Genomic DNA, 26,445 nt, shown 5'->3' with positions numbered 1-26,445 from the left:
CCGGTTTCCTGACCAGTAGTCTTCTTATCCCAGTATCAGGGGGAAGGGCTGTTGAGATCCTAAAGCCAGAAATATGGGACCTCAATAGAAAGTGCACACAGGCTATATCAAGGAACACCAAACAAGCACTAACGGTTAGTAGAGAGAGAAGTCAGAGAAACAAGATCAACAAAAATCCAAAGGAGTTGTCCACGAGGCAGGGTCAGGAACAGGCAGAGTCGGCAACAGCAATCAACTAAATCCAAAGGAGTAGTCCAAGAGGCAAGGTCGGGGACAGGCAGAGTTGGCCAACAGTAATCAACGAAATCCAAAGGAGTAGTCCAAGAGGCAAGGTCGGGAACAGGCAGAGTCGGCAACAGCAATCAACAAAATCCAACACCCAGGGAACAAGACCTATACTAGGGCGAAGACAGGAAGGGGATGTGAAGATTTATAGGATCACTAGATTAGATGACATCCAACAGCTGGGCACAAGGTGGGGCCAGCAACCAAACTCAAGGAGTAGAAAAACAAGGGTGTTACTCAAAAGGAAGTTCAGCAGTGGCACAGGCAATAGGGAACTGTCCAAGGAACACCAGGTCTCAGGATCGGATCCCAGACACAACCGCGTTTCGTGATATGAATCACTTCTTCAGGAGCTGATGCTACTCTGTATCTACAGAGAGATGAACATATCAATAAATCTGATGGTAAGATAGAATATCAAAATATAGAGTAAATAAAAAAGGAGAGGATTTGGTCCAATCCTAATTACTTACATGGGGCTACTACACCACCAATGTGCGGTCATGCTAAACCAGGGTTGCTGATATCGTCCTGTCTGGGACCTGAGGTAGATATGAACCCTCGTGTAGAGTGGACACTCAGAAAAAGGGTAACCCAAAGTGTAGTCTCCCATGGTATGGGTGGGGTAAAAAGGTAATATCTCACAAGTATCTGTGAAATAATAAGAAAAAAATACATGTAGACATAGTATTCATGTAGATCAAAGTAAAAAACAAAACCATGGGGAGTGTGCAGAGGTTGCAACTTAAAAATATATAAAAAAAAAGGAGATGAAGAATGCATTGTGTGTGCCAATACAGCCATCACCCAATGTGTGCACAGAGTGAAGCCATGGTATGAATGTGAATAACTAAGAATAACCCAGAAAAGGTGAACAAGCATAAAAAAAGGAAAAAAGGGTGAATGCAAAAGAAAAAGTGAAGTCCCCAAGTGTTTACCTGATATAAGTAGAGAGATACAGTGTCAAATGCCGAGGTATATGGCTGCAAAGAGGTAAAACCATAGGTCATGCTGTGTAGGCATCCAAGCACATGCAGGTCCCTACCAGCATCACACTGGCCTGATGAGCGAGAGGCATCTCCATTTAGGCGTCTATAAGCCGTCCGCTGTTGGCGCCAAAAAACTCTCCCCATGTTTATCAGCCAAGATGTATGGACACGCACATGTCATGACGTCATGTGTGCAGCGTCAGGCTTGGCGCCGATGCTAGGCAAGTGTTACTGCCCGGGCCCCGTCACCCGTCAAGTATATTTACTGCAGCAGTCAGCCCCTCACAGGCAGAGTGACGTTAATTAACGTCACTAGCCTGGGAGGGTCTGGGGAGTGAGCGCGCGCCGCCGGAGGCGCGCTCCCACTCCCGCGCGGTCACGGACCCCCCCGCGCGTGTGACCGGTGGATCCGATGTCCGCCGGTCACTCGGCGATCGTCGGGGGAGAGGGAGAAAGTCAGGCGGCTTGTGTAAACAAGCCACCTGTCATTCTCCTCGGTGTAAAAATACTGATCACACGGTTCTACTATGTAGAACCGTTGATCAGTGTCCTTACACCTCAAGTCACAGCCAATCACAGTAAGAATCATGCCCCTAGGGACACACACAGCCCCTCCCTCTCAAATAAAGTTAACCCCTTCGCTACCAGTGTATTTTTACAGTAACAGTGCATATTTATAGCACTGATTACTGTAGAAATGTCACTGGTAACCCCAAAAGTGTCAAAAATGTCAGTCAAGGGTCCGATCTGTCCGCCCCAATGTCGCAGTACCGCAAAAAAAATCGCAGATCGCCGCCATTACGCGTTAAAAAAAAAAACAACAAAAATGACAAAAATCTTTCCCTTTGTTAGTAAACACGATAACTTTTGCGCAAACCAATAAAAATACGCTTTTTTGCGTTTTTTTTTACCAAACATATGTAGCATAAAACAAATTGGCCAAAAATGTTAAAAAATTTTGATTTTTACATTTTTTTTGGGGGAATTTCATATAAAAAAATGTGAAAAATATTGTTATTTTTGCAAAATTTACGCTCTTTTTTTGTTTATAGCGCAAAAAGTAAAAATCGCACAGGTGATCAAATACCACCAAAAGAAAGCTCTGTTTGTGGGAAAAAAAGGACGTCAAATTTGTTTAGGTACAGCGTCGCACGACCGCGCAATTGTCCATTAAAGTCACGTAGTGCCGAATCGCACAATACCCCCTGGTCGTTTAGCAGCCAAATCCTCCGGGGCTTAAGTGGTTAAAACTCATTGATTTTTTTTTTTTTTTTAATCTGACTGGCCTGACAATGCTCATTTATCATCTGCCCATTTTGTGGTTGCCTTTCTTCCTTCCTCTTGCAACTTGACAATTCTAAAGAATTGAGTGTCACACCTTTAATTTCAGACATGCTTTGCCTATATTGCTAAAGAACGGCTGGTACCTACAGATGCAGAATTTCCGAGACAAGCCGGAGTGATGTGCAGGCTGTGGGGTCCATGCCAGGTAATCATCCTGATCTGTAAGTACAGAAACTATTACTAATATTATTACCAACGGCTATTGGATGCTCTATGTCTTCTTCCAGTCTTCTTCCAGTTTCACCATCTGTGTGCATGGATCTGTCCCTAAAAAAGCCAGGTCTAATGCAATCATGGAGACACATAGCAAAATGTTTATGGGGTCCCCTCCCCAAACAGAAAAGAATATCATTGAACAACCCCCTAATTACTACACAGGACCTGAAATACAGCATATATTTATAACAAGAAAAAAAAACCTATAATAAGTGCAATACAAATATTTGTTGAATACCAATTCTAATCTCAAAAGAAATACCTTTTTAATATTTAAAGCGTAAAAAACACTTTTGTTGAGAAAAAAACTTTCCCCTCTGGGTGATCTCTGTACATTGCAAGGATTTTAACAAACTTTGTTGCAGATTCCTACCCTTTGTTATATTAAAGAAATCATTGTCTGTTCCTCTGTGCTGAGTGGGTCTAATGGGAGTGGTTTCATAATTATCTATCAGCTGTGGCAGGTGCAGAGCTTTAAAGCGGAGTTCCACCCTAAAAATTAATTTTACAGCATCAGTTAGCATAAAAAAACCTGAAAAAGAATTGGATAGTTAATACATTTTTTTTTTACACTTACCTTGTTTTTTATTAAAATAAACTTACCTTCCTTCCTCTTCCTCCTTGTGTGGACACGTCCGCTGACGTCACTTCCTCCTTTGCATTGCATCCTGGGAGGTGAGCATCATCAACCCCAGGATGCAATGGGAGCGGCCCCCACCGCTACTCTGATTGCCAATCGCAATCTACAGCACATGCGCGAGATTGCGATCGGCATTCTGGGTAGCCAGGAACCAGGAAGAGGGACACAGCGGGGGACACCACGGCTTCAGATGCCCACACCGGAGATGGCCGCGCTCTGCAATAAATTTTAAAGGTAGGTATTTAAGGTATCTTTATTCTATAACTGTAATGACCTGTAATGTGGGGTTAGTGTTAGGGTAATTGGGGATAGCTTAGGATTAGGGGGGGTATTTTTAGTTAAAAAATGTGTATGTGGCCGGAACTCCGCTTTAATGGGAAAAGCTGATGGGTCTGCATCCCGTGTATGTGGGGAGAAATAGACAAACACTTCCATAGTGTAGTACATATAAAACTTGTTTAATTGATAAAAAGGAATTGCACTCACAAACTCACAATGAAATCAGCACATATGTGTAATATTATGTGTAGCCGCATCCCTCCAGACCTCCCTCCAAACTCTCTCGTCAAACAGACCAATTATAGAAACATATACGTGATGACGTCATGGTGACAAAGAGGGACTGGAGGGATGCCTTCAAAAAACACATTTGGGTTTATTTACAAAAGGCAAGAGTTGTTAGTGAATGTGGTGAAACTTTACAGTCACGTGATGTCAGAAGCGTCTAGCACTCATGGTCCTCATTCCAGTATCCTGGTTTTGGCTGTGACGTTCTTCTTGTCTGTCTGTCCACCTGCAAGCTGATTGATGTAGCCAGTCTCTGGATGGAGACCAAATTCCGATTTAAGCCAGCCAAGCCTACAGTCTCATGCTTGTGATATTGTGTTTTGTAACACATGCTCCAAGCTCCCTGTTTGTCTCTCTCTGCTGATTGGATTTCCCTGTTTATGACCTCGGATTGGATATCAACTACTCTCGGAACTCTGCCTGCCTTTTGACTACAGATTTGACCCTGACTATTCTGAATCTTGCCTGCCTTGTACCTGGACTGTCATAGAACTGCTCTGCCAACCACAAGTACTCAGTACTCTGCGCTCTGTTTGCACCTGCCCTGGTGTGGTAGCCAGGCACTATAGCATTCTATATAAGTCCTAGAGGCAACTGAGTACTGGTAGGCCCTGCTTGCCTTATGGTAAAGGAGGCTCCTATAGGTGAAGAACACAGGAGACAGCTATAGTGCCTGAGCACCTGCGTTAGAGCTAAGCGTGGCACGTGAAATTTGAAAAAAATATTCAATCTCGTGCAAAGAGCATTTTTGCTTACACATGGTTGAATAATGGAAGTCAACAGAGCTTCATCTCATTCACTATGCTCTGAGGAAAATTCCCTTGCAAAGTGAAAATTCCCAAATTCCCAAAATTCCCAAATTCCCAAAGCTTATTTGCCTTTAGTAAATTACCCCACTGGTTTACATTTCTCAACTTATATGAATAAATAAAATGCTTATTAGACTCTATACGTTTGGTTAGGTGCTCAATTAATATATGTTTTATGGGTCCCCTTTGGAGCTCCATTTGCATGCACAGGAGCTGCCTAACCGGAGACACTTCTGTCTTCTATACAAGCGATTATGTAAAAATGAATGGGAGAAAGACACCAACCCTAAAATTAAGCCACATCCAAAAATAGCAATACCAAAAGGAAAATGACCCCCAGGGATTTTGTGGGTAAATTAAAAAAATGTGTAACAGGAGTATTAAAGAGTAAAAAATATTCAATTTTGTTAATCACATATAAAATCCAAAAATATACATAGTATAAAAACAATGCCTATAACATACAGAGACTGCCCCCACATGGGGTGAACAATCTAGTGGAAGACCCCCTAGGTTCTACAGAGTATGAAACAATGGGGCAATGAATAGGCATTTGTGGTTCCGAAAACAAAATTCGGACAATTTTTTTTGTTAAATGGAAATTCAGATGTTTCTGAATTTCCAAATTACAATAGTAATGAGTTTAAATTAATCCAAAATAATGAAATTAAAATTTCTGATGAAATTTGAATCATTTTTCAAATCAAATTCGAATAATTTTCAAATTGAATTTGAATTTGAACTTCAGAATAGAATAAAAGAATGGAATATAATAGAGTAAAACAGAACATAATAGAAACTAAATTTAATTATTTATTAAAATGGTGTATTATTATTATTATTATTATTATTATTATTATTTATTATTTATAAATTAAATTCAATTAAATTAAATAATTAAAAAAATAGAAAAGAAAAGGAAAAAAAAAAAGAATAGAAAAAAGTAAAACAGAGCAAAATAGAATAGAAAATAAAAGAACAGAATAAAATGGAATAGAACAAATAGGGAAAGAATAGATTTAAAAAAAAAAAAACAGAATAGAATAGAAAAAATATAACCATCTTCTGAAATTCAAATTTCAAAAAGAATAATTTTGAATGTAAATAGAATATAAAAAAAGAATATAAAAAATAAGAATAGAATAGAAAATATCATAAAAGAATAATAATAATAATAATAATAATAATAATAATAGAATAGAATAAAATAGAAAGAATCTAACCTTTCAAAATTCCAATTTCGAATTGAGTCAATTTGAATTAAAATAGAATAGAAAAGAATAGATTAGAATAACATAGAAAAAAAACAATAGAATAGAATAGAAAAAAAAATGAAATTAAATAGAAACAATATAACCATTTTCTGGAATTGAAATTTCGAATAGAACAAATTTGAATAGGATAGAAAAGAATTGAATAGAATAGAATAGAAAAGAATAGAAAATGTAATATTAGAAAAGAATAGAATAGAATAGAACAGAATAGAGTACACAATTGAATAGAATAACAATATGACGATCTTTGAATAAACAAATTCCAAAAACAAATTAATCTAATTTAGCTAAACAAATTTCTGTAAATAACGAATCGAAATGAAATGAAACAAATGTTTTCATTCTGCACATGTCTAGCGGTGAACCCAATGCATTTTTAAGAAAAATTGTAGCCCTCTTCTTTAGGGGATTATCAATATCTAAAATCTATAAAGTAATCAAAATCAAGTAAAGTAACAAACAAATAAATATAGAGTACAGTACATACCAGGACGCAATACACATGGCATGCTCTACTTACACATCATACAGGAAAATTATATGTAAACATCCTGCATCCTCATACAATGACACGCGTGTGTCCAGCCAGTCTAAGTCACAGCGTTTTCTAAGCTAGTCCTCAGGACCGCTAACTTTAAAGCATGAATCTTTAATAGCCATTGAGGATTAAAGTTTGGAATACTGATCCAGATAATCTGATTACTGTAGTACATTGTATAATAATACAACTGTTTGTTCTCTTGCAGGTCTAATAATAGAACACCCAGGTAAGTTCTTGTTTTTTCATAGTTATTTGGTCCATGAAAATTGCATAAACTCTCGGATGCTTACTGGTGGCTCATAGATCTATCTTCAGTATTTAGCTTTCAATATTTTCCTGTCTTTACAATAATTCTTTACATGATTTATGTCTACTATTGGACCTGCTATTGGTGACATGTGGCTGATGGTAAATAAGTCTTAAAGTTTGCCTTCACACACTCCTTCTCTCACCTGTGGCTCCCAGTTATAATTTAGGGAGCTTCAGGCACTGGTTTCGTTCTGTTCAGCATGTGTGTATATAGCTGTAAGGCAGGTACAGTTAGCTTGTCTGCCATTAGGTGGCTCTGTTCCCCATATAGCATGGTAAGAGGGAAAGGTGTAATTGGGTATTAGGCACCTTTAAGGCTGGCCATACACTATACAACTTTCTTGTTCAATTTCCTTTAGATTTACCTTTAACTGGGAAATGCAAGGGCCTGCCTGACTGCATACAAATTTAAAGTGTTTAGGTCTGACCTCATATTATATGGTTTTGGTAAATCTAAAGGAAAAAATCCTAAAGACAATTGTATAGTGTATATAGTGGGTAAAAAGGCGCTGGTAATCTTTTATATTGCTGGATACAAATACTACCGTATCTCGTATTTTATAAATATTTGAAAATAGTATAAAAGATGTACGTGCTGTGTTGTACAAAGTGCAAATATAATTAATACATATCAAGGTGCTAACTAGTGCATCAACCTAAAATTACAGGTGCTGGCTTTTACTAGTGCACAAATTACATAAATATATTGTTATTATTTAGTTAGTGCAACAAGCAAATAAAAGTGCTTACTGGTGCATAAACATAATATATTTAAAGTGCAAGTGCTGACCTTGATTATGCAAGGATTATAATAAATCAAAAGTGCTTACTAGTGTATCCACAAATAAATTAAATCACGTACAATTAAATTATAACATTATTAAATTATCGTGCTCACTATTACAGTGCTCCAAAACATGTGAGAAAATGTCTCTAAAATTAATTCTGAGCAATTCATGCAACCAAATTGTGCTTTTATAGTCTTGATTGTTTAACCACTTAAGCCCCGGAAGATTTTACCCCCTTCCTGACCAGGGGGTATTTTGCGATTCGGCACTGCGTGACTTTAACGGACAATTGCGCGGTCTTGCGACGCTGTACCTAAACAAATTTGGCGGCCTTTTTTTCCCACAAACAGAGCTTTCTTTTGGTGGTATTTGATCACCTGTGCGATTTTTTGATCACGCGCTATAAACAAAAAAAGAGCGTCAATTTTGCAAAAATAACAATAATTTTCACATTTTTTTATATGAAATTCCCCCCCAAAAAAATGTAAAAATCAAAATTTTTTAACATTTTCGGCCAATTTGTTTTATGCTACCTATGTTTGGTAAAAAAAATCGCAAAAAGCATATTTTGATTGGTTTGCGCAAAAGTTATCGCGTTTACTAACAAAGGGAAAGATTTTTGTCATTTTTGTTGTTTTTTTTTTTAACGCGTAATGGCGGTGATCTGCGATTTTTTTTGCGGTACTGCGACATTGGGGCGGACAGATCGGACCCTTGACTGACATTTTTGACACTTTTGGGGTTACCAGTGACATTTCTACAGTAATCAGTGCTATACATATGCACTGTTACTGTAAAAATACACTGGTAGTGAAGGGGTTAACTTTATTTGGGAGGGAGGGGTTGTGTGTGTCCCTAGGGGCGTGCTTTCTACTGTGATTGGCTGTGGCTTGAGCTGTAAGGACACTGATCAACGGATCTACATAGTAGATCCGTGTGATCAGTGTCTTTACACCGAGGAGAATGACAGGTGGCTTGTTTACACAAGCTGCCTGACTTTCTCCCTCTCCCCCGCCGATCGCAGAGTGGCCGGCGGACATCGAGTCCGCCGGTCACACGCGCGGGGGGGTCCGTGACCACGCGGGAGCGGGAGTGGGCCTCCGGGGGCGCGCGCTCGCTCCCTAGACCCTCACAAGCAAGCAACGTAGTTTGCCTGTGAGGGGCTGACCGCCGACGTAGATAGTCGTGCGGCGGTCGGCAAGTGGTTAATTCTAAAGTGCTCCAGGTGATGGGGTGTGTCACATGTAGCCTCTTACCAGCTTCCGACAGGTCACAAGGACCCCCAACGCCTGTGATCCCTTTAACTGGGTGGATCAGACCTCTCCTCGATTTCTTTTACTTGAATATCCTGCTCCTACGTTACTCGTACATGGACCATATAGTCCGCACATATAAAGATATGAAAGATAGCCTCCAATAGTGAAATATTGTTTATTTGAATAAAAATCTTTCATATCTTTATATGTGTGGACTATATGGTCCATGTACGAGTAACGTAGGAGCAGGATATTCAAGTAAAAGAAATCGAGGAGAGGTCTGATCCACCCAGTTAAAGGGATCACAGGCGTTGGGGGTCCTTGTGACCTGTCGGAAGCTGGTAAGAGGCTACGTGTGACACACCCCATCACCTGGAGCACTTTAGAATTAACCACTTGCCGACCGCCGCACGACTATCTACGTCGGCGGTCAGCCCCTCACAGGCAAACTGACGTAGGTCTACGTCGCTTGCTTGTGAGGGTCTAGGGAGCGAGCGCGAGCCCCCGGAGGCGCGCTCCCGCGTGGTCACGGATCCCCCCCCCCGCGCGTGTGACTGGCGGACTCGATGTCCGCCGGCCACTCTGCGATCGGCGGGGGAGAGGGAGAAAGTCAGGCAGCTTGTGTAAACAAGCTGCCTGTCATTCTCCTCGGTATAAAGACACTGATCACACGGATCTACTATGTAGATCCGTTGATCAGTGTCCTTACACCTCAAGCCACAGCCAATCACAGTAGAAAGCACGCCCCTAGGGACACACACAGCCTCTCCCTCCCAAATAAAGTTAACCCCTTCACTACCAGTGTATTTTTACAGTAACAGTGCATATGTATAGCACTGATTACTGTAGAAATGTCACTGGTAACCCCAAAAGTGTCAAAAATGTCAGTCAAGGGTCCGATCTGTCCGCCCCAATGTCGCAGTACCGCAAAAAAAATCGCAGATCGCCGCCATTACGCGTTACAAAAAAAAACAACAAAAATGACAAAAATCTTTCCCTTTGTTAGTAAACGCGATAACTTTTGCGCAAACCAATCAAAATACGCTTTTTGAGATTTTTTTTACCAAACATAGGTAGCATAAAACAAATTGGCCGAAAATGTTAAAAAATTTCGATTTTTACATTTTTTTGGGGGGGAATTTCATATAAAAAAATGTGAAAAATATTGTTTTCCTGACAGACTCCATGGCAGCACACGTATGGGTAGGCTCCGCCTCCTCTCCTACCCTATAGGACCCCACTCCCATAAATCTTTGCTCCATACCAGGAGCCGTGTTCCTTTTTCGTCCTCCTCCTGCGAGAAGGAAGTCTTACATTATAGGACGTCTATCGGTTTCAGGCGAGCTGGTGGCGTGTGGACCTTGTTGATGTCGGATGCCTCCTGTTTTATGTCCAGCAATCTCGATATTTATCGGGTGGACCCGGGCAATATTATTTTAAAATGCTGAAGATGCCGTAAATCCTGAATGAGAGGTGGGCTGCATTGATGGCCATTACGTCCTTGCTATTGAGCGGATAGGCCCTGGTGCCCTGTCACACACGCATGAATTCATCCAGGCCTGAGACTGTTCGTTTATCGTCATGGTGGTAAAGTATAAAACTTTCTTTTGGTTTCATTGCATTTCCTGTTTGTGCGGTGGAGCGCTCCTGCGTTCCAGATCGTCGCTTAGGCTCCTCCCCTGCCTCGCTGGACCTTCAATTGGTTGTCCAGGATGAGGCTTGGCCCTGGTATCGTCTGCGCATGCGCGCGCATCGCTACCGATCTCCTATGACGATATTGCGTCGTTTGGGGCGTGGCTTTGCGGCGCCCGGGAGATTTAAGCAGCTGTCATTCCTGTTTACAATGGGATGTCTGCGGGCGTTGCGGTGGCTTCCCCGTGCTGTTTCTCTGCTCTTCAGCGGTGAGTCATGCTTTGATCCAGGTGCCATTTGGGGTAAAAGGGTTGGTGTGGAGACGAAAGTCAGTACATGTATGCTTACTTTCTTCCTGTGCAGGCTTTTGCTTCTATCTGCAAATGGATGCTTCACCACCCCCCGGTGGCCAGTCCCTGCGCAACAGGTGAGCTAGTTTTTCTTAACCCTTACCTGCTTGCGTTGGCTGGTGGAATGGAGCCTAAGTGTGTTTTTCTTTCCCTATTTAGCCCTTTTAGGTCTGACCAACGCCCTATTTCTGGATCAAAGGATCGTTCTCCTTCAGCCCATCGGCATTCTTCATCAAAGTCTGGTCATAGGTCTAGCTCCAGGTCTAAACGACATGAGCACACTTCCAGTTCAGTCGCTCCGCGGCAATCCCGCCATTCTGACCGCAGTTCAGGGAAATCATGCTGGGGCTGTCGAGCCCATATCCCTGAGGATAGATCCCTATGTGATACCTGTTATTCCAGGGTTTTGAGGGAAAAGCAAGACACTGCACAACCAGTGGAGGCTATGGTCAGGCGGATTGTAAAAGAATCCCTTAGAGATTGGGATTCGAGCAGGCTTTCGGGTCACTCTTCAGAGGCTCCTGGTTTCCTCCCAAGGGATGAAGTGGAGCCAGGTACTTCCCAACCAAGTCGTCTGTCAGAAGATTCTACAGACAGTGAAGATGATTTGGTAGACCAGAATGTAGGTTTTGAACTTGCTATGGTCCCACCGCTAGTTAAGGCGGTTAAGGAGGCATTAAAATGGGAAGATCCAGCTGAGTCCCCAGCTAAACAGAAGAAATACTTCAAACATCTCAAAAAAGAGCGTTCCCATTTTCCCCTCCTAGGGGAATTGGGAGAAATTATTACAGACGAGTGGCAGGGAGTTGAAAAGAGAAACTCTTTGTCATCTAAGGTCTCCAGAATGTATCCCTTTAAGGATGATAAGGTGAAACATCTAGACTCCGCTCCCACGGTGGATGCGGCCTTGATGAGGTTGGTGAAACACGTAACCTTACCATTGGAAGACTCAGTCTCATTCAAAGACGCTCTTGACAGGCGGATTGACACAGATCTTAAGAAGATTTATCTCTCCGCAGGTATGGCGTGTAAGCCGGCTCTGGCTTTGGCAGCCACATCCAAGGCAATGGAAGCCTGGGTAGACAGCGTGGAGGCTACACTTCAGAGTGTCTCCGAAGAGGTGGCCAGGAGTTCAGCCATTCAGGAGTTGAGACTGGCAACGGCTTTCTTGGGTGAGGCATCCATTGATATAATCCGCTTGGCGGCGCGGGTCATGCTGTCCTCTGTCACGGCCAAACGCGCCTTGTGGTTGCGCCCCTGGCTGGCCGACCCTGCCTCTAAGCAGGCCTGGTGCAAAATTCCCTTTAAGGGTTCCTCCCTCTTTGGTAATAAACTGGACAGTGCTATTACCCGTGCCACTGGTGTTAAATCTGGTTTCCTTCCCCAGGATCGCCGGTTGATAGATCAGAGAAGACCTCAAAACAGACAAAATCCTGATCGTGCCAGAGAGGCCCGTTTTTACAGGCCCGGTCGTGAGTTCAGGAAGAACTGGAAGCGCCCTCAGTCTACAGGGCAGAAGTTCTCCAAAGGAAAATCTTCAGCAAGCCGAGAGGCGACGAAGTCTTTTTGACATCGAACCTGTCCAGACGGTGCGGGTAGGCGCACGCTTGCTTCAGTTTGCGCACGTCTGGGCAGCCTCGATCGAAGATCAATGGGCCGTCAGAACCGTATCATACGGACATGTGTGGATTTTCGACAGAAGCCCCATTCTTCGCTTCATTCCTACGGCCTTACCCCGTTCAGAAGAGAAGAAGTCAACTCTTCTTACTTATGTAGAATCCCTGGTTGCCCAGGGTGCGGCAGTGCCTGTCCCAACCGAGGAACGGTTCCAAGGCATCTACTCTCCGCTCTTCATGGTCTTGAAGAAAAGCGGCTCTTGGAGGCCGGTTATAGACCTAACACACCTAAATACCTTCATCAAGAAAGAGAGGTTCAGGATGGAAACACTTTTTACAATTCGGCAAGTGGTACAGCCAGAGGATTGGATGATATCCATAGACTTGAAAGATGCCTACTTTCACGTCTCAGTCGCAGCAGAAATGCAAAAATTTCTCCGATTCGCAGTGGGTCAGGTGCATCTTCAATTTACCTGTCTCCCTTTCGGGCTTACCACATCACCTCGAATCTTTTCCAAAATCTTACTGGCTGTAGTAGCCCTGATCAGAGCAAAAGGGATTCGTCTTTACCATTACTTGGACGACTTGCTCCTTCTGTCAGAACATCAGGATCAAATTCTGCTTCACAGATCTCAAGTAATTTCCACCCTTCAAGAGTTCGGGTGGCTCCTGAATTTGGAAAAAAGTCATCTGGAACCCACAAAGTCGTTGGTCTTCCTAGGGGCCCTCTTCAACACTTCCAGAGGCACTATCTCCCTTCCATTAGAGAAGATTCCGACAATTCGCAACAGGATTCGTCCGGCATTATCAGCCTCTCATCTCCGGGCGTCCCAGTGCATGAAGATAATTGGGACCATGGTTTCCACTGCTCCCATGGTGAAGTGGGCACAGTGGAAGATGAGGCCCTTTCAGATGGGATTCCTCCAACAATGGAATTTCGAGAATCCAGAAGTCCTCATTCGGATAACTACGTCCATGAAGGACAGCTTAACCTGGTGGCTTCAGCGAAAGAATCTTTTAAACTGCCATTCAATCGTTCCAGCGTCCTGGTTGGTCATGTCCTCGGACGCCAGCAGGACGGGATGGGGAGCGCATTGCCTGTCGGAGGTGGCCCAGGGCAGATGGGACTTCCCTACATACGGGGTGGTCTCGAATGTGCTGGAGCTTTGGGCAGAGTTCTGTGCTCTCCAGGCCTTTCAGCATCTGGCGACCGATGCCTCGGTCCTCCTAAGACTGGACAATACGACAGCCGTCGCCTACATCAAGAGACAAGGGGGCACCCGCAGTCCTTCTCTTCTGAAAGAAGTGAAACCTATTATGGATTGGGCTCAAAGACATCTGTCCAACTTGTCAGCCGCCTATCTTCCGGGTGCCCAGAACGTCCAGGCAGACTTCCTCTCGAGGTCTGCTCTGGACAACAACGAGTGGTCACTCCATCCAGAGACCTTCATATGGGTCATGTCTCTAGGTTACCGTCCAGAGGTAGATCTGTTCGCATCTCCAAGCAATGCCAAACCGGAGAGATTCTACACGAGGTGGCGTTATCCCCAGGCCTACGGGGTAGACGCCCTGACGGATCATTGGAATTTTCAAACGGCCTATGCGTTTCCTCCAGTGCCGGTCATCTTCAAGTTTCTTCACAGACTCAGGACAGAGAGAGTGCAGATCATAGCGATTCTTCCCTTCTGGCCAAAGAGACCGTGGTTTCCTCTGTTGCTCCAGCTGAGCTGTCGGGACCCGATACCTCTGCCAGTCAGGCCGGACCTTCTGTCCCAAGGGCCTATTCTTCACCCCTGCCCAGCACAGCTTCATCTCATGGCATGGCTGTTGAGAGGGAAAGATTGAAAGCGCTCGGTTGTCCAAACGAGGCAATCGCTACAATGATGAGTGCCAGAAGACCCGGCACGAACAAGGTCTATGAAAAAATCTGGTCCAAGTTTAAGGATTATGTGGATAGCAGATCTAGCTCTGTCTCTGACCCAGGAATCCAGGATATTTTGGGCTTCCTCCAGTCCGGTCTGGACCTGTCATTGGCAGTAAGCTCCCTTCGGGTCCAAATTTCAGCCATTTCGGCCTACACTGGGACTGCATGGGCGAAACACTCCCTGGTTCGCCAGTTCTTCAGAGGCGCTACTAGGTTAAGACCTCCTAGAAAGCCCAGGTTCCCTAAGTGGGATCTTCCTACGGTCTTGGAGTTTCTTTCCTCACTTACCTTGAATCAGAAGGATCCATTCTTCCTTAAAAACATCTCCATGAAAACAGCCTTTCTGGTGGCTATTACTTCGGCCAAACGGGTTTCTGAACTCGGTGCCTTGGGTTACAAGGAACCATTCCTTACGTTTTTCCCTGATCGGGTAGTATTGGTTCCGATGCTTGGCTCCAATCCGAAAGTAATGTCGGTATTCCATGTCAACCAGGAAATTGTCCTACCCACGTTCAAATCTCAAGATGAAAATTCTGTCCATCCTTTGGACGTGGGGGAAACTCTTCGGCTATATCTGGAGACTACAGCTCCTTTCCGCCAGTCAGACCATCTTTTTGTCCTCATCTGTGGAAAAAACAAGGGCAAACAAGCTTCCTCAAGATCTATAGCAAGTTGGATAGTTCAGACCATCCAGTGGGCATATAAAGCCAAGGGACTGGCTCCTCCAGAGGTGGTGACAGCTCATTCCACTAGAGGGATCTCTACGTCGTGGGCAGCTTCTCTTCATGTAGCTCCTGACGTGATTTGCAGAGCGGCTTCTTGGTCATCAATTCATACCTTTATGTCGCATTACTGTGTTGAACCGGCTTCTTTATCTTCGGTCAACTTTGGTTTAAAAGTCTTGTCTGTTGACGGTGCAAATTAAACCTTTTTCTGTTAAACCAGCAGTTACCCGCCCGGGTGTGTATGGCTAGTTATTTCCCATACGTGTGCTGCCATGGAGTCTGTCAGGAAAACGGAAAATTTATATCAATACTTACCGTAATTTTCCTTTCCTGATGGACTCCATGGCAGCAGGAGTCCCCTCCCATCTGCTGGAGTAGTTCTAGTTTTGGAACACGGCTCCTGGTATGGAGCAAAGATTTATGGGAGTGGGGTCCTATAGGGTAGGAGAGGAGGCGGAGCCTACCCATACGTGTGCTGCCATGGAGTCCATCAGGAAAGGAAAATTACGGTAAGTATTGATATAAATTTTCCGTTATTTTTGCAAAATTGACGCTCTTTTTTTGTTTATAGCGCATGATCAAAAAATCGCACAGGTGATCAAATACCACCAAAAGAAAGCTCTGTTTGTGGGAAAAAAAGGACGCCAAATTCGTTTAGGTGCAGCGTCGCACGACCGCGCAATTGTCTGTTAAAGTCACGCAGTGCCGAATCGCAAAATACCCCCTGGTCAGGAAGGGGGTAAAATCTTCCGGGCCTTAAGTGGTTAAACAATCAAGACTATAAAAGCACAATTTGGTTGCATGAATTGCTCAGAATTAATTTTAGAGACATTTTCTCACATGTTTTGGAGCACTGTAATAGTGAGCACGATAATTTAATATTGTTATAATTTAATTGTACGTGATTTAATTTATTTGTGGATACACTAGTAAGCACTTTTGATTTATTATAATCCTTGCATAATCAAGGTCAGCACTTGCACTTTAAATATATTATGTTTATGCACCAGTAAGCACTTTTATTTGCTTGTTGCACTAACTAAATAATAACAATATATTTATGTAATTTGTGCACTAGTAAAAGCCAGCACCTGTAATTTTAGGTTGATGCACTAGTTAGCACCTTGATATGTATTAATTATATTTGCACTTTGTACAACACAGCACGTACATCTTTTATACTATTTTCAAATATTTATAAAATACGAGATACGGTAGTATTTGTATCCAGCAATATAAAAGATTACCAGCGCCTTTTTACCCACTATATATACTTATTTATTGTTTTAAACAATTAAAGGGGCAGCAGGTTTTTAATATCTTTTTTAAGGGCTAGGCGCCTTCACCAAATTTTTAATTGTATAGTGTGTATGGCCCATAAGAATCTAAAGGGAAAATTGATCAAGAAAATGGTATAGTGTATGGCCAGCCTAAAGCTGGATACCCACTATACAATTCTCTTTAGATTTTTTTCCTTTAAGCTGGATACACACTATACAATTCTCTTTAGATTTTTTTCCTTTAAGCTGGATACACACAGTGTTGGGGTAGTTACTCAAAAAATGTAACTAGTTACTAGTTACTAGTTACTTCTGTAAATTGTAACGAGATTACTTTACTAATTACTGCATTTGAAAAGTAACTTCACTACTTATTACTTTACTTTCCTCTTTCTTAACTGACCGTGTAGAAGAAGATCCATGACACTCTTTCTGCATAGAGTTTATTGTATAAACACAGGCTTTGGGAAAAATGAGAACAAAACCTGAAAAACAGAATAAAACATAAAGTGCAACAAAAAGTCATAAACTTCATCACTCTCTATTCTTCCAAATAACGATTGTATCGCACGGCTTGGGTAACGCAGGAAAGCGCGTTCCTATAGCCTAGTAAAGTAGTGTAGTTACCTCCTATAGCCTAGTAAAGTAGAGTAGTTACCTCCTATAGCCTAGTAAAGTAGTGTAGTTACCTCCTATAGCCTAGTAAAGTAGTGTAGTTACCTCCTATAGCCTAGTAAAGTAGTGTAGTTACCTCCTATAGCCTAGTAAAGTAGTGTAGTTATCTCCTATAGCCTAGTAACGTAGTGTAGTTACCTCCTATAGCCTAGTAAAGTAGTGTAGTTACCTCCTATAGCCTAGTAAAGTAGTGTAGTTATCTCCTATAGCCTAGTAAAGTAGTGTAGTTATCTCCTATAGCCTAGTAACGTAGTGTAGTTATCTCCTATAGCCTAGTAACGTAGTGTAGTTACCTCCTATAGCCTAGTAATGTAGTTTAGTTACCCCCTATAGCCTAGTAAAGTAGTGTAGTTACTTCCTATAGCCTAGTAAAGTAGTGTAGTTACCCCCTATAGCCTAGTAAAGTAGTGTAGTTACCTCCTATAGCCTAGTAAAGTAGTGTAGTTACCTCCTATAGCCTAGTAAAGTAGTGTAGTTACCTCCTATAGCCTAGTAAAGTAGTGTAGTTACCTCCTATAGCCTAGTAAAGTAGTGTAGTTACCTCCTATAGCCTAGTAGAGTAGTGTAGTTACCTCCTATAGCCTAGTAAAGTAGTGTAGTTACCTCCTATAGCCTAGTAAAGTAGTGTAGTTACCTGCTATAGCCTAGTAGAGTAGTGTAGTTACCTCCTATAGCCTAGTAAAGTAGTGTAGTTACCTCCTATAGCCTAGTAAAGTAGTGTAGTTACCTCCTATAGCCTAGTAGAGTAGTGTAGTTACCTCCTATAGCCTAGTAGAGTAGTGTAGTTACCTCCTATAGTCTAGTAGAGTAGTGTAGTTACCTCCTATAGCCTAGTAAAGTAGTGTAGTTACTTCCTATAGCCTAGTAAAGTAGTGTAGTTACCTCCTATAGCCTAGTAAAGTAGTGTAGTTACCTCCTATAGCCTAGTAAAGTAGTGTAGTTATCTCCTATAGCCTAGTAAAGTAGTGTAGTTACCTCCTATAGCCTAGTAAAGTAGTGTAGTTACCTCCTATAGCCTAGTAAAGTAGTTTAGTTACCCCCTATAGCCTAGTAAAGTAGTTTAGTTACCCCCTATAGCCTAGTAAAGTAGTGTAGTTACCAATATTAGTATTGTAACTAGTTACATTACTTAGTTACCAAAAAAGTAATGTAGTTACTGTAATCAGTTACTTTGTAACTCGTTACCCCCAACACTGGATACACACTATACAACTTTTGTTGTTAGATTTCCTTTAGATTTACCTTCAACTATGTAGTATAAGGGCTTACCTGATTGCATACATATTGAAAGTGTTTAAATTTGAACTCATATTATATGGTTGTGGTAAATCTAAAGGAAAAAATCTACAGACAATTGTATAGTGTGTATGGCCCATAAGATTTACCAAAACCATATAATATGAGGTCAAACCTAAACACTTTCAATTTGTATGGATTTAGGCAGGCCCTTGCACTACATCATTGAACGTAAATCTAAAGGAAATCTAACAACAAAAGTTGTATAGTGTGTATCCAGCTTTAGAGATAACCTTCCTTTAGTGATGTAAAAGGTGGAATTAGTGCCCATAAGAATGAACAGAATACTCCAGATGTTGTTGGACCAGTGATTTATAAAGTGGAAGGACTATAGATTTATCTCTGGAATACATCCCTTCCTTATGCATGCTAATATTCTGCCGGCTTTGGCAGCTGCAGCTTGACATTGCATGCTATTACTAAGTCTATCTTCCACTAAGACTCCCAGATCTTTCTCCATTTTTGATTCCCCCAGGGGTTCCCCTCCTAAAGTGTATTGGGCATTTATGTTTTTAGTCCCCAAGTGCAATACCTTACACTTCTCCACATTAAACCTCATTTGCCATGTAGTTGCCCACTCTGTTATTTTGTTCAGGTTATCATTCCTACCTCTTTTGCAATTGGCATTGCCTATACCCTTCCAACTTGAGCAATTGGCTTTGCCTAACCCTACCAACTTCATCAACAGGGCAGTTATGCTTTCCACGCCCTCCCCCTCTTTATTAGAACATCTCTTGCCAAATTTCACATCATTCTAAATGTTAGTTGTGCTCACACAGCTCCACTGCCTCCTTAGGCAAAATATAATGCCTAGTTATAAAGAAAATGTTTCCTTGTATTGTTCAATTAACCAGCTGCAGTAAAAAAAAAGAAGGACATAACGGGGCCTTGGAACACATGTATGGAACTATAAGGTGGAAGAGGGAATGTCAACCACGAAAAAGTGAAAATTTCTACCTTTAGTGGTTTGACCTGTTCAAATTGGAATCCTATTTGACCCACAAAACTTGCTTAGTACTATCCAAGATGTAAAATGTGTACATATACTTTAAGATTTTTTTTTTTTTTTTTTTACAGACAGGTACACTTTTTCTAATTTACAAATGTACATTGCCTTGTAGGATATGCAAAGAGGCCTGTTGTGATGGTCATTCCAAACTGTAATAAGATCCTCACAAGAGAGAAGATAACGATGACCTGTGATGTGGAGTCTGATGCATCGGGTTGTTTCTGGTACCATGATAATATCCTGATATACACAGGAAAGAACTATGTAATTTCATTGGCTGAGATAAGACACAGTGGAGATTATCAGTGCCAGAACCGTGCTGGAGAGAGAAGTGAGGTTGCCACACTAAATGTTACCACCGGTGAGTTGATGTAAAGTGAAAATTCCATACTTCGGTCCTCAAATGCTTATCCCTTATGAACCCTTAGTGTTATTCACCTATGTGTTTTAGGAGTTTACTTGAGGTTAGCAAGGTATCATATATGATGGCAGTGTCTGAAATTACAAAGCTTTTGGAATGTTCACACTGGTCCATGTGATAACCAAGGTAACATTCTTGATTGACCAAATTTCTTGATTGACCCAATTTCTTGATTGACCCAATAAGCTGTTAGGAGTATCCAGACTGTCGTTACTGTGCTTCCGACTTCAGGTGGCTGGGTTGTGGTCACTGGGAGAAGAAAATGTCCTGGTATCAGTGGGAGTAAACAATGCAAAGACAGACAGAGGCGGCTCTAAGTGTAGACTTTATGCAACAGGTTTAATGAATTAAATGATGCACTCACGTTAGTAAGTATATATTCATGCCCATAAAACAAAGTTCCAGTGTGGAGAAGTGTACATCATCCGGTCATGGACATCCGTCCTGCTGGAGCCAAAATCCTTTCGCCGTGGCCGGCTTGTACGGCAAGGTTAGAACCAGGAAGTAGGTGTATTTGCTTGACAGCGAGGCTTGGTGAATAGTCGAACCTGGATGATGTCATCTGCATGCGACGCATTTCCGAGCATGCTTGCTGCCTGGTGGAGGGCAGCCGCGCACCTTCTTCATGGCAAGTAAACAATGCGTCAGGCTTGGTGGTGTTGATAGTAAAATGTTTTATTTATTTTATTACAGGTACTTATATAGCGCTGTCAATTTACGCAGAGCTTTACATATACATTGCACATTCGCATCAGTCCCTGCCCTCAAGGAGCTTACGATCTAAGGTCCCTAACTCACATACATACACAGTAGGGCCATTTTTTTATACAGGATCCAATTAACCTACCAGCATGTCTTTGGAGTGTGGGAGGAAACCGGAGTGCCCGGGGGAAACCCACGCAGGCACAGGGAGAACATGCGAACTCCAGGCAGGTAGTGTCATGGTTGGGATTCAAACCAGTGACCCTCTTGCTGCTAGGTGAATGTGCTAACCACTACACCACTGTGCCTGTGGTCAGTAAGAGGAAGAAAAGTGCCCCATTATTGGTATCAGTGGGAAAAATAGTGCCTCTTCATTGGTATTAGTGGGAGGAATAGTGCCCCATCATTGTTATCAGTAGGAGGAATAGTGCTCTGTCATTGATATTACTGGGAAGAATAGTGCTCTATCCTTGGTATTATTGGGAGGAATAGTGCCCATCTTTGGTATTAGTGGGAAGAATAGTTCCCCATCATTGTTATAGCTGGGAGGAATAGTGCCCCATCATTGGTATCAGTGAGAGAAATAGTGCCCCATCATTGGTATTAGTGAGAGGAATAGTGCCCCATCATTTGTATCAGTGGGAGGATCAGTGTCCCATCATTGGTATAGCTGGGAGTAATAGTGCCCCATCATTGGTATCAGTGAGAGAAATAGTGCCCCATCATTGGTATTAGTGAGAGTAATAGTGCCCCATCATTGCTATAACTGGGAGGAATAGTGCCCCATCACTGGAACTAGTGGGAGAAATAGTGTCCCATCATTGGTATCAGTGAGAGCAGTAGTGCCCCATCATTGGTATCAGTGAGAGAAGTAGTGCCCCATCATTGGTATCAGTGAGAGAAGTAGTGCCCCATCATTGGCATTGGTGGGAGGAATAGTGCCCCATCATTGGTATCAGTGAGAGCAGTAGTGCCCCATCATTGGTATCAGTGAGAGCAGTAGTGCCCCATCATTGGTATCAGTGAGAGAAGTAGTGCCCCATCATTGGCATTGGTGGGAGGAATAGTGCCCCATCATTGGTATTAGTGAGAGGAATAGTGCCCCATCATTGGTATAACTGATAGGAATAGTGCCCCATCATTGGTATCAGTGAGAGAAGTAGTGCCCCATCAATGGTATTAGTGGGAGGAATAGTGCCTCATCATTGGTATTAGAGGGAGGAATAGTGCCTCATCATTTGGTATTAGAGGGAGGAATCTTCCAGATTGTGTGCTCTACTTCATGATGTGGATATCGTATGTGAGTGCATAGAGAGACACCTTGTGGCTTATTGCGGTATTACCAACAAATTCCATTGCCTGGATATAGAGGATAGATGCAGTATCTGGATCCATAAGGAAATATCCGGTGATTATCCCTGGTTTTACACATAAGCTCGTTTTGGTCAGCTCATTAGGTTGAGAGACCATATAGCTCTGGTAAGCAGCCATCTTGTTTTCTGTATCTGGTGATCTGCACGTCGGTGTCTCCCCTATCTTCTTAAAAAGTGTCATCTGGATTCAGCCTCTGGGACCTTTTTTGGTTGATTTCTTTTGAACACCATTTTCACGTTCTAAAGCTACGGACTTTATTGGGACTCAAAACACCCTTTTCTCTTCACACTGATAATTTATAATTTGTGTGCACATTTTTGCTTCTCATTCTAGATTGTATCATATATTAAGTATTTGATAGATCAGCACTTTTCCATTTATTTGGGTGATTTCTTTTGTAGCGCAGCACATTTTTTGATTGCATATTTTGTTGGTACTTCTATGTTTCCTTTGTGCAGCAGCTCACTTTAATAATTGCTATCACAATCCTTGATTAGCGCAAAAAACCCCACCACTTCACATTAGATAATGGATATAACAGATGCGATGTTATGTTTCAGGTCAGGTCATCCTTCAGGCTCCAGTCTATATATATGAAGGTGATGATGTGTCTCTTCGATGTTACTCACCATATCCTGCAATACAGACAATATTTTACAAGAACAATCAGATGATCCAGATCAACGACTCTGATCTACTTCCTATAAAATCTACAGACTTGCCATCTACCTACAGCTGTTCAAAACAAGTCCTGTCTACTTTCTACAATACTTATACTACTGATGATACCAATATAACCTACACAGGTAAATATTGTTCTATTTATTCAGGTATCTGTTTCCAAAAGTGTTAATAATAGATGAAAATGATCTACTTACAAACAAGAACTATTATCTTGATGAACAGGCTTATTGCCTGCAGAGCCAACAAACCAAACTTTAGTTCAGATTCTCTATGCTCAGTGCTAGCAATAGGTTGAGTTTGGTTCCAGCACATTGCGTCCATGTTCTCAACAGGCCTGTCTGGATGAAGCCAGAAAATATCATCAATATGACTCCATGTGACTAGTTCCTGGCAGAGACCTATTGCGTCTCACAGGCCGGAAGTGACGTAGTGGCATTTACGGGACCCGACACGTTTCGTCAGTGTGCGTCTGACATGTGGCTCCTGATGACATCAGACGCACACTGACGAAACGCATCGGGTCCCGTGAACGCCACTACGTCACTTCCGGCCTGTGAGGCGCAATTTGAACCAGCCGGTTGTTATACTTTGAAATGTAAGTTACTACTATTTTTTTTATAAAATGATGCTTGGAAATACTACACCATAAGGATCCCCACATTCTATCCATTTATGCTGGGAACCTGTTAACCACGCTAAATAACGAGTGGACCATAGTGGGCACCTAAAGGGCTATCTGTATCCTGGAACCGTGCTTAGTATTGAGTGTTTCAGAGCGGGATACCATAGAAACGCCATACCCTAAGGGGGTATCTGGTAAGTGGGCTGTGCATGCAGTGGAGGTGGAGGAAAGCATATACCCACTGAATGGATGTCGGTGAATGATACTAACCCACCAATACTAAATATATTAAGCACTAAAAGCCCCCTACTATTTTGCCACATTGGACGTTATAACAATATTTATTACTATCTATTTATCTATCACAGAATTTCACGATTCACTTTAATTTGGATTGATTCATATTTATATTTATATTTGAATATTTTTTTTGTATTTTCACTTATTGGATTGATATTTATTAATTTATTTGAGCACGGTCTTTTGCCAAATTAAACAGACTGTGAGCAGTTTACAAATATCACAATAGATAAACTAGTAACCATAATAGAATCTTCTAACAATCTATGTAAGAGGATTTTAATGTCAGAGGTAAACCTCAAGCTGAGAAGGTTGATAACCAAATAGGTCTGCGGTAAGAAAAATGATTTCAAATCTATTGTGTGTAAGGAACCCACTCCGTGGATGGTGTGGTGAAAACTGTTCCTCAAAGGGAGTAACGTGGCCAATATCTTGTATAAGACCAAGTTTTTGTTCTATAGGAGTGGTCCACGTGGCAGTAAGGAGATCCTGATAGTTACTAAGGGGGAGGTGGGTGAGGACCAGATCAAACCATGGCCTTGGCCTGGAGTGGTAGGGTCCAACTGAATTCATTCAAGACTTAAGCTGTCCAGGGCAAAGACTAAAAAGCACAGTACACCTTTTGTAACAAAAATGAAAGCGAAAGTAAGATTTAAAACATTTATTTTAGTTGTCAAATTTCCTCATCTGCCTGTATATGTAATGATTGATTTGTTGCATATCTATTACAAGGGTTGCTTGTTTGTTGGCTAAGTACTGTAACAATTGACTGTTACCCAGTGGCGTATCTTGGTTTTGTGCGGCCCTAGGCAAAACTAAAATCAGGTGCCCTTCCCTCCCCATCTAAATTTGTCCCATCCCAGCCACGATTGCGTACGCCCATGCAATGGCAACAAACAATGTAAATTTTACTATCCATAGGCGACGCTATAAAAGACGGTATAGATTAACACTTTGGATTTACAGAGGAGGTCTTGTGCTAGAATTATTGCTCTTGATCTGATGTTCACGGTGATACCTCACAAGTGTGGGGCGATCACTATTTGCGTGCGTGCGTACGTGCGCGACCCACACACGCTCTCACCTTTGCATGCAAGCACAGGAGGACGTGGAAACTTTAATTTTCTTTTTTTAACCACTTGCCGACCAGCCGCCACCTATATACGGCGGCAGGTTACCTCAAATCGCCATACCTGTACGGCGGTTTGCGGTAGTGATCCTCTCCTCTCTAATTCATCCCACAGGTTGAGGTCAGGACTCTGCGCAGGCCAATCAAGTTCCTCCACCCCAAAATCGCTCATCCATGTCTTTATGGACCTTATTCTGACTCTAATTGCTGTATTAGTGACTTATCTCTTGCTGAGACCTATTCCTGGCCTGTATGAGCAGATACAATCACCGCAGACAATCGTTATCAGATAGCTGAACTCACCAGATGCCGTTTCTTTCCATCCACGTAGGTTTTATTGCAAGCAGTAGGTATAGCAGACAACAAAATGTGGCAGATGAGTGAAGGATGGTATCTGCAGGTCAAAACATGGTAATGTGTTCCCGGATGCAAGCACATTGTATGAAGGCCTAGACAGATGTGGCCATCTCTATCCCCACAAGCATAAAGAAGCAGGAAAAGGAAATACATCATAAATGGGAGGGGACAGGAAAGAACACAGAAGGGAAAGGCAAGTGCAACAACCAAAATAACCACAAGATGGCAGTATAATGACTAATTATAAGACATTACCATAACTATGCATTATATTATATCTTACATATTTGTGTAGCAGCACAGACCTTGCTTTGTGCACTGGTCCAAATCATTTGGTGGAGGGGATTATGGTGTAGGGTTGTTTTTCAGGGGCTGTCATACTCTCATAGTGTTTGACATGCTATACACGTTATGCTTGTGCCCACAGCTAAAAGCCCAGTGTGCATGAAGCCTTAGAATAAATAATGATAGTTTTCAATAAACTCCTTTTATGCAGATTTTTTTGAGCTTACTATTTCCTGTTTTTGTATACTTTGTACATTTCTTCTATTATATCTTTATTATGAATCATGATGAATCATTGATTTATACATTTGTGTCCTATGATCTCTTTAAACAGAATTTGGTAATATAAGTTCAATATTTTCTCTTTCATGTTCCTGTGTCAGATCCTGGAGATGGTGATTCGGTGATCATCACACCAGAGTACAACAAGTTACTTACAGGAGAGAAAATAACGATGACATTCAATGGAGGAAATGGTGTGAAGCATTACTGGTATAAAGATAATAAGAAAGTGGCAGAAGAACGGAGCTATACAATCACATCTGCCCAGGTTGGACACAGCGGGATCTACCAGTGCCGGACAAAAACCAGTAAAAAAAGCGTCACATTCAGGCTGGATGTCAGTGATGGTGAGTTGATTACTTATTAAATCCTCCTTATTTAACCACTTCACCCCCTAATGACCTGGCCATTTTTTGCGATTCGGCACTGCGTAACTTTAACCAACAATTGTGAGGTCCTGCGCTGTACCCAAATAAAATTGATGTCATTTTTTCCCACAAATAGAGCTTTCTTTTGATGGTATTTGATCACCTGTGCGATTTTTATTTTTTGCGCTATAAACAAAAAAAGATTACATTCCCAATAAAAAAAATGTAAAAATCAAATTTTTTCATCATTTTAGGCCAATTTGTATTCTGCCACATATTTTTGGTAAAAAAAAAAAAAATACAAAAATAAGTGTATATTGATTGGTTTGCACAAAGGGTATCGCGTCTACAAACTAGGGGAAAGATTTACGTCATTTTAATTTAATATTTTAAATT

At 41.9% G+C, this 26,445-nt stretch overlaps 1 protein-coding gene across 1 annotated transcript in view; it reads left to right on the top strand.

Moving 5' to 3' along the window:
* LOC309569107 (uncharacterized protein) overlaps nucleotides 1-26,445 on the top strand; it is a gene marked incomplete at both ends in the record, with an annotated part of 46,059 nt that overhangs the window by 10,532 nt on the left and 9,082 nt on the right. The window contains 4 exons of the mRNA XM_082274871.1: nucleotides 6,871-6,891; nucleotides 19,638-19,886; nucleotides 22,583-22,828; nucleotides 25,783-26,028. Coding sequence (XP_082130997.1) covers nucleotides 6,871-6,891; nucleotides 19,638-19,886; nucleotides 22,583-22,828; nucleotides 25,783-26,028 — 762 coding nt within the window. The remainder of the gene's footprint in view (nucleotides 1-6,870; nucleotides 6,892-19,637; nucleotides 19,887-22,582; nucleotides 22,829-25,782; nucleotides 26,029-26,445) is intronic.

This window comes from Pelophylax lessonae (assembly GCF_965119305.1).
Source record: "Pelophylax lessonae genome assembly, chromosome: 13".
Lineage (NCBI taxonomy): Eukaryota > Metazoa > Chordata > Amphibia > Anura > Ranidae > Pelophylax > Pelophylax lessonae.
This window is presented reverse-complemented; position numbering and strand designations above follow the sequence as displayed.